The sequence below is a fragment of the Gymnogyps californianus genome, chromosome Z (genome assembly GCF_018139145.2).
Source record: "Gymnogyps californianus isolate 813 chromosome Z, ASM1813914v2, whole genome shotgun sequence".
NCBI classification, from domain to species: Eukaryota; Metazoa; Chordata; class Aves; order Accipitriformes; family Cathartidae; genus Gymnogyps; species Gymnogyps californianus.
This window is the reverse complement of record NC_059500.1, coordinates 41,332,400-41,341,545: the sequence shown is the minus strand read 5'-3', so window position 1 is coordinate 41,341,545 and position 9,146 is coordinate 41,332,400. Positions and strand designations below refer to the sequence as shown.

Below are 9,146 nucleotides of genomic sequence, written 5' to 3'. Positions count from 1 at the left end.
TGAGCAATGGGTAAGCCAGTGTCCAGCTGGCATTAATGCACGCTTTAACACGCACGGCAGGAATCACTATTTCTATCAATTCGCGTGCGTTACACCACAGTGCTGGGGATGACGGGGGGAGAAACGCCGGACCGGACAGAAAAGCTACAGGCAAGTAGGGTCAGGGAGCAGGCCAGGTAACTTCAGCACAAGGAGCAAAGGGAGCGGGGGGAATCGACACGACACGCGTGTCCCCTGTTCCCGGAGACGGGGAGTGGGAAGAGGCTTCCGGGGAGCCAGGCGGGGCAGCGGCCCGGGGCGGGAGGAGACCCTTTCGCCGCCCCACACCCCCCCGCGGCCCCGCCCCGGGCCGGCCCTCCCCGCCGCCGCCGCCGCCGCCGCCGCCGCCGCCCGGAGCCCGCGGGCGGGTCCGCACACGCCTGCCGCGGCCGAGGGCGGGCCGGGGCGGCCGCGGGGTGCCGTCCCGCCCCGCCGCGCAGGGGGCCGGGCCCAGGCGGCGGGAGAGGAGAAACGAGAAGCGGCGCGGCGGGGCGGCTGGGCTCGCCATGGTGCTGGTGGTGGTGATGGGCGTGAGCGGCTCGGGGAAGTAGGTACCGGGCGGGCGGCGGGCGGAGAGGAGCGGAGCGGAGCGGAGCAACGCCGGGACGCCGGCGGCTGCCCCGGGGCGGGGGGCTCCGGCTCGGCGTTGCCGGAGGTTGCTGGAGCCCGTCCGTGCGGGGGTCTCGGCCCCTTGCCCGAGGGCCGGGGGCGTTGTAACCGACTCTTTGTGCTTCCCTGCAGGACCACGGTTGGGTCGCGGCTGGCAGCGAAGGTATGGCTGTCTTACACGGCGGGTGCGCCGCCTCTGTCAGCCTTGCTCAGCGGGAGGTCTCCCTCCCTGCGCCGGGCAACCTGTAGCTGGCAGGCAGGCAGGCAGGCAGCCGGCCGGCCGGCCGGCCTTCGCACACGGCGTGACCACTGCAGCTCGGCAGCGTGTCCTGCCGGTCCCCCGAACTGGGTCTGGGTGGCTGTCGCCAGCGCGCTGTAGCCTGTGCTGACTTCAGCTTAGTGCCATGATGCGTCAGCTGTTGCTGCTGCTGAGCTGACGTTGTGATTTTTTGCTAATCATCATGACATAAATGGTGATTCATACGGTGGTGTAAGAGGCCTGTAATTTCTTAGGTGTCGTCTTTGTAAATTCTGGGATCCTTATTAGCTGACCTGGTTTGGCTGAATGATTCACAATTTTTTTTAATTTTTTTTTTTTCTTAGCTGGGATGGAAATTCTACGATGCAGACGATTATCATTCTCCAGAGAATAAAAAGAAGATGGCAGAAGGGATACCACTAAATGATGAGGTACCTTGTATAAACCCTGAAAGAACAGTCATTGACACATTCATCTTTGTAACCTCTGGCACATTGTGTTAAAGTAGATTGTGCTTTATGTAGACTAGGCTGACTGTAAGCATAGGCTGAATTTATAGGTCTGCAGTTGGTAAGAGGGGGAGGCTTCTTGTGTTACAAAGGATTCTGCATAAAAACGTAGTTTATCAAAGTGTGTTTGGTAACTTGCAAGGGGTTTGATGCTGATTCAGGATCTGTGAGAAGTCGCTCCCTCTACATCAATATACAGAGTTACAGCTTTAGATTACATGCTGCTTCTTTGAGTTAAATACATGAAGACAGGCAAATGTCTCTACTGAAGTACATTTAATCACTTTCAGTTACTGCAGTGATTACTCCACAATCTTCTGTTTTATACACTTGTCATGGTTTAACCCCAGTCAGCAACTCAGCACCACGCAGCCGTTTCCCCCTCCCCCTCCCAGTGGGGTGAGGAGGAGGAAAGCAAAGGGAAAAAAGTAAAACTCGTGGGTTGAGATAAGAACAGTTTAATAACTAAACTAAAATATAATACTAACAATAGTAATAATGAAATATAATAATAATAATAGTAATGAAAAGGAATGCAACAAAAAGAAGGGGGGGGGGGGGAGGGAAACCAGTGATGCACAATGCAATTGCTCACCACCCGCTGACCGATGCCCAGTTAGTTCCCGAACCGCGATCCGCGCCGCCCGGCCAGCTCCCCCCTGTTTATATACTGGGCATGATGTTCCATGGTATGGAATACCCCTTTGGCTAGTTCAGGACAGCTGCCCCAGCTATGCTCCCTCCCAGCTCCTTGCACACCTGCTTGCTGGCAGAGCATGGGAAACTGAAAAGTCCTTGGCTTAAGATAAGCGCTACTTAGCAACAACTAAAACATCAGAGTGTTATCAACATCATTCTCACACTAAATCCAAAACACAGCACTGTACCAGCTACTAAAAAGAAAGTTAACTCTGTCCCAGCCGAAACCAGGACAACACTCCTCCTTAACACGTGCTTCCTTCCCTTCAGCCTGTTGTTCAGCCTAAACAGATAAAAATGATCAAGTTTAGTTTTACAATACTTACAGATTCAGAGACTTGAGTAAATTAGAAAAGTTACAAGATGACACCTCTTGAACTTTTTCTGGGAAATCTCTAGAAACACAAAGCTGAACTAGGAAGTTCTTCAAAGCACTCTCTATAGACTGAAAAAAATATTCTAGGTTCTTGTTTAAAACTTTAGTCTTTTGCTAGTGGTTGGAAGTTCATATAAGCTATTGTGTTGTCTAAAGCAGCATTGCACGATTGAATGACTAAACCATTGGCGTATGGTGCCCAGCAAGAGGGAAGCATCTCTTCTGAAACATCAGAGATGCAAAATTGTGAGGGCTGTCTTGAATACCAGTGGGAAGTTATTCCATAATGACAATAACAAAAAATTGTTGCATTTATTTATCCACATTATTATTTGTTGTGCTCACCCAGCAGTAACCGCATTGAAAGATGAAATGGGAGCAATTGTTTAATGCTCAATAGGTACGACAAAAGTTTGTGGAAGCTTAAAATTTAAAATAAGATTATAATGAGAAGCTGATCAATCACTCACATTGTGTTTGCCTAACTACTGAGCAAAAGTGTTGTAAAGTTGTGGCTATGATTACATTTATTTGTGATTGCTACTGACATAAAAATGATATAATTAAGTTATTGCAGATAACTAAATTTAGATCTGTCTGTTCCTGAAAACCTCAACTTTGATCCAAAGTATTGTGTGTGTATGCCAAGATATAAGGAAAAAGAAATAACAATTCAGGCTGCACATTTAAATTGTATAATAGAAGCAAGAGAGAAGTTGACTGTCCTTCCAAGGTTTACAAGGTGCATGCTGTACATAAATACATATTGCTTCCATCAGATGCTTGTAGGTATCTGTAATATGAAAAGCACTATTCTACTAAAAACATCTTATTGATAACATGGCTAGCACTTCCTTTTAGCCTTTAGGCAGAATCAAAACTGAACTTGCTGTACGGTTTAATGCTAATTTTCATCTCTAGTCAAATGCTCTAGATGTTAGAAGAAATTGTTTCAAATCAGTTTCATACACAATTTTGAACAAGCTTGTTTCCTTTGTAGGACAGGATTCCCTGGCTTTGTGCATTGCATGATATACTAAGGAGGTAAGAGAACATCTAGCTTTAAGGAGTCTGGGCTAAAGACAAAGAAGTACCAAAAGTATTTTTCCCCATTGCATTCCAAAGCAGAAATGTATGTAGTAGTGTAAAAACATTCTGCAGGTAGTAAAGCCATTCTATTTTCACTAATGTAAGCTGTCATAATAATTGCTGAGGGTGAGATAATCTCTAAATAATAGTGTTGGGAAAATTGTTGCCAATGATAGTTGTTTTTCTGCTGTCTGTGTAAAATAATTTCAAGGATCCAGTTCAGTAATAAGCCTGACATTAGCTGCTTACAAAGGACATAACCACAAAATGCACCGATAATGACAGTAGGATAATATTTTGTAAAATATTGTTAGTTTGAGTAAGATATGGTGTCAAGCAAACTTGACACCATCTGCCATAGGATCCTCATAGAGAAGCTGATGGAAGTAAGGGCTGGATGAGCAGACAGTGAGGTGGATTGAAAACTGGCTGAACAGCCAGGTGCAGAGGGTGGTGATCAATGGCACGAAGTCCCGTTGGAGGCCAGTAACTAGCGGTGTACCCCAGGGATCAATACTGGGTCCGCTCCTGTTTAACATCTTCATTAATGATCTGGGTGATGGGGCAGAGTGTACCCTCAGCAAGTTTGCAGATGACACCAAACTGGGAGGAGTGGCTGATCCAGAGGGACCGTGACAGGCTGTAGAAATGGGCTGGCAGGAACCTTATGCAGTTTAAGAAGTAGTGCAAAGTCCTGTCCCTGGGGAGGAACAACCCCAGGCACCAGTACAGACACTGGGGGGCACCCAGCTGGAAAGCAGCTTTGCAGAAGAGGACCTGGGGGGGCCATGGTGAACACTCAAGTTGAACATGAGCCAGCAATGCGCTCTTCTGGCAAGGCAGGCCAGCGATATCCTGGGCTGCATTAGACAAAGTATTGCCAGCATGTCGAGGCAGGGGATCCTTCCCCTCTCTTCAGCACTGGTGAGGCCACACCTGGAGTACTGTGTCCAGTTCTGGGCTCCCCATTACGAGAGAGACATGGACGTACTGGAGAGCATCCAACGAAGGGCCATGTAGATGATGAAGGGACTGGAGCATCTCCCAAATGAGGAAAGGGTGGGAGAGCAGGGACTTTCTAGCCTGGCTTTACACGGTGGCTGTTACTTGCTTGTGCACATCAGGTGAGCATACCTCATTGGAACATGGGTTAATTCACTGAGAGATTTGTCTGGATTGTTATGCTGGATCTGTTGCGTTATGTTACATGCTAGCCCAAGGCCACTGCCCAGCTCCAGAAACTTTACAAAATCAAGTATACTTTAAAAGAGCCTAATGCAAATGTTTAATTACTAGGACTTGTAAGTAGCTGAGGCTGGCATTGGCTTACCTAAGTGATAACAGTAGGTATTATAAGTTCTTATTTCCCTGTGAACCAAAATCTGATGAAAGTAGCATGATTTTTAAATAGGTTTATACATAACTTTGATTACAGAATGTATGTTCTTAGGCAGGCACTTCAGTCATTCTTCATAGAGACAACTAATTATGGATTTGCTTTTCGGTGGAACAGACACACCCACGGTTTAATGCTTGCTTTATTTTAAGAAACCTTGCCAGTAAAAAATACATGTGCAAGGCATTAATTTACCTGCATCCAATCCCTTTTTTAACTTGAAGTGGGCATATATGCAGTGCTGCCAACGAGTGTGGTTACAGGAAACATAAAATATAACATTACAGTTAAATCTGAGTGAAAATAGGCATTGGAAGTATACCTGCATATGGATTTAAGAACAGAGCTCTGTACTGTTCAGCAGCTACTTACTCTCTAGACAGATTAGTATAGTAATTTTATAGATAATGGATGGGAGTTTATATGGATATTCAGTTGCTGCTGTTCTCGGCAATTAAGGAAATGATCATGATGCTTCCTTGTGTTAGAATTGAATTTAATTTAGGAAAGAACAGTGGCTAATAAAGAAGGTCTCCAAGATTGAGATTTCACCAGGAGGCTGGCTAGCCTGACTTCACTTTCAAATCACATCTTTACCTTCACTGGAAATTTGATTTCAAAAACCTGTCAAAATTATGAAAAAATGCCACTACTCCCAACGCTGTCCTCTGCAAGGATCCAGGGCTTCTTTCCCTTGTTCAGCAGAACTAACAAGCCATTTTGTTCTACCAGATGTGGATGTTTGTGGGTTTTGGTTTTTTTTCTTTTTGATAGAGAAGACTCATCTAGACAAGATGCAATTCTGGCCTGTTCTGCACTGAAGATGATGTATAGGAGTATATTAGTTAGTGGAGCATCTGCAATTGAAAGCAACCAGCCAGCACAACTAGGAGAAAAAGCAGCACTGAACATCCTCTTTGTTCATTTGGATGGGCCTATAGACATCATTGCTGACCGCCTGGAGAAGAGGAGAGGACATTTTATGCCACTTGAACTTCTCAAGTCTCAGTATGATACTCTGGAGCCTCCTAGTGCACCAGAAAACTTTATTACTGTCAGTGTAGAAAAATCTCTCCCTGAAATAATGCTGGAGATTGAGAGTGCCATTTGTCAGGGTGAGGCTGTTCTGGAGTAAGTTTCTGAATTACACATACAGAAATTCCCTTAAGGATATCAAGGGTATGAAACAGAAATTCAATTATTAAATCAAAACAACTTATTTTTCCTGATACTTAAATGGATTGCAATATTAAGAGCTGGTTTACTACTCTTGGTATTTTTATCATGGCTCTGTAAAAGACATATAAGATGAAATTTTCAAAAAGTGTCAACTTTTTAAACCCTTCACCATATGAAGATAAAATTCCCATTTTAGGAAGAGCCTGCTTTTGAAAATCCTGCCAAGGCTCACACACAGTAATTTATTTTCTTCATTTTAATTTTTACTCTGTCAAACAAGGAGATGGGCACATCTGCTATTAAGTGATGAAATAACTTACAGCTTTGTTAGAAACAATATATTTATTTTTCTAAAAGTATAAGAGGCAGGAATGTGCATGATGAAGTTCCTGACACTACCACTGTCTCACTGCCACATTTTCAGGAAGTTGTAGCTTCTGTGTTTGTGTCCTTGCTAACCTCACCAGGGCACTGGTGACTTCATGAGAGCTTTTGTGAACTCTTACTGTATGCATTAAACACCAAGCTGAAAAATGTGAGAAAAAAGATAGTGGTGGTGAGGCAATATACAAAATATAATTGTATGGAAAGCTTTAGAAATAAAGTATATGTGGCATCATATTGGCTCTGAACTCACATCTTTCATGTACAAAGCGTACCCATTGATGAAGTGCAGTGGAGAGTGAGTCAACCAATGATTTGAGATACTGAATACAAGATAGATAGGCATTTCCTTCTTTTAGAAAAACTCTTACTCTTTCATAGTTGGATCTTCTCCTTCACTTCCCTTTTCTGGTGTGCTTTAGTCTTCCACCTCAGCCAATGTCCAGTGGTGGTTTAACCCCAGCCAGCAACTAAGCACCACACAGCTGCTCGCTCACTCCCCCGCAGTGGGATGAGGGAGAGAATTCGAAGAGTAAAAGTGAGAAGACTGTGGGTTGAGATAAAGATAGTTTAATTGGTAAAGCAAAAGCTGCATGCGCAAGCAAAACAAGGAATTAATTAACCACTTCCCATCGGCAGGCATTCAGCCATCTCCAGGAAAGCAGGGCTCCATCATACCTAACGGTTACTTGGGAAGACAAACGCCATCACTCTGAACGTTCCCCCCCTTCCTCCCTCTTCCCTCAGCTTTATATGCTGAGCATGACGTCATATGGTCTGGAATATCCCTTTGGTCAGTTGGGGTCAGCTGTCCCGGCTGTGTCCCCTCCCAACTTGTTGTGCACCCCCAGCCTACTCGCTGATGGGGTGGTGTTGAGGAGCAGAAAAGGCCTTCACTCTGTGTAAGCACTGCTCAGCAATAACGAAAACATCTCTACATTATCAACCCTGTTTCCAGCACAAATCCAAAACATAGCCCATACTAGCTACTATGAGGAAAATTAACTCTATCCCAGCCAAAACCAGCACATTCTCCACCCCTTATTCCATACCATTTACATCATGCTCAGGTCCCACACTATCCAATACAACCTCATTACCCACCACCACCCTTCCCATCCTTTGATATAATACACAGAAAACATTCCCTTAGTCTATGGACCACCCCTGTGAAATGTCTGTAAAATGTCCATAAATGTCCATAAATGTCCCCAAAATGTCCATTGAGTTCATTTAGTCCATGACTTTGGGCTCCATCTGTTATGGTGGTCACTCAGGTCAGGAGAGGTGCTGTGTTGCACGGAGTTATTGGGCACCAAAGCCAGCTCAGGTCGGGTCACTGCTGCGCTTGCACTGCTTCTTGTAAGGCTTGTCCTCCACTGGTTCAGGTGGTTCCTCCTATAGTAATTCCTATAACATGCAACTCAAATCCCGAGTTACAACAATTTAAAGGTACTTCCATTACAATCACCACCCGTGGTCCCTTTGGGACGGATTGTAGGGTTTAACATTGCAATGAACTCCCCTTGCCCCGGCTCCGGCTTGGACTTATCCACAGACTGCAGTCCCTTAGGGTTGTACCTGCTCCAAGTGGAGCCTTATCTATGAGGCACAGTCTCTTCAGGGGTATACCTGCTGTGGCATAGACTTATCCACAGCCACAGTCACTCTGAGGTTCACCTGTTCCAGCATGGCCTTCTCCATGGCCCACAATGCCTTCAGAGATACACCTGCTCTCGTGTGGCCTTACCCACAGCCACAATGCCTTCAGAAGTAAACCTGCTCCAACATGGCCTTACCCATGGCCGCAGTCCCTCCAAGGGAGTATCTGCTCTGTCACAGGCTTATCCAAGGCCACATGCTTTGAGGTGCTCCAGCATGACCTCATGTACAGCACCTCAGTGCTGTACACTACAGCAGCACTAGAAAAAAACACTTGCTCTCAATTCAGAGCCTGTTTATTCTGAGAGCCAAGGTGCAAGCTTAAGACTCAAAGTTAAGTGCAAGAGACAGGCATATCTGGCTGATTCTTAACACCCTCAAATTTCAGAGACTAGGCACCTCTTCAGACCAAGTGACTCGTCAGAACTATAAAAGTTTAGTAGCTATGAAAATCAAAGAAATGGCACCCTCTTGTGGTACCCCTGCTTTTAATGAAGTCTTCATATTTTCCTAATACACCATTTTACAAACAAAGAGCCTTTTTAATATACTCATTATTAAATACAGATTTATGCTCACTTTTTTCAGACACAATAAAACTAGATCAGGACACTGTACAGTGATGGGAAAGCAGCTGCATCCTGTCACAAACAAATATGACCAGACTTTCAAATAAAAAAAAAAAAAATTGAGCACCATTTTCAAGTTTGAGTTCTGAAAAGGCTAGACTCCTAATTTTCAGATCTGCTTGTCAGCATTTATAGCATGCTTACAAAGTGGCTGGCACTAACAGAACATTGTACTCAATACTTAAAAACCGTTCTTTCTTAGGGAAGTCTATGTATGCACCTTGGGTTTTGGTAGTCTTTTCTGAACAAAATAGTATGTTCTTACTTACAGGCAGTTAATATTTCTTCAAATCAGGTCAGGGTATTTCTCACTCTT

At 44.9% G+C, this 9,146-nt stretch overlaps 1 protein-coding gene across 1 annotated transcript; it reads left to right on the top strand.

Moving 5' to 3' along the window:
- Positions 1–534: 534 nt before the first annotated feature.
- Positions 535–6,776, top strand: IDNK (IDNK gluconokinase). The gene is made up of 5 exons (XM_050912958.1): positions 535–586; positions 781–811; positions 1,252–1,338; positions 3,492–3,535; positions 5,751–6,776. The coding sequence occupies exons 1-5, from the start codon at positions 546–548 to the stop codon at positions 6,109–6,111; spliced, it is 564 nt and encodes a 187-aa protein (XP_050768915.1). The 5' UTR covers positions 535–545; the 3' UTR covers positions 6,112–6,776.
- The last annotated feature ends 2,370 nt before the right edge of the window (positions 6,777–9,146 follow it).

Coding starts and splice junctions, on each gene's coding strand:
- IDNK (XM_050912958.1), top strand. CDS start 546: ATGGTGCTGGTGGTGGTGATGGGCGTGAGCGGCTCGGGGAA. Junction 812..1,251: donor GGTCGCGGCTGGCAGCGAAG/GTATGGCTGTCT, acceptor TTTTTTTCTTAG/CTGGGATGGAAATTCTACGA. Junction 1,339..3,491: donor GGATACCACTAAATGATGAG/GTACCTTGTATA, acceptor TTTCCTTTGTAG/GACAGGATTCCCTGGCTTTG.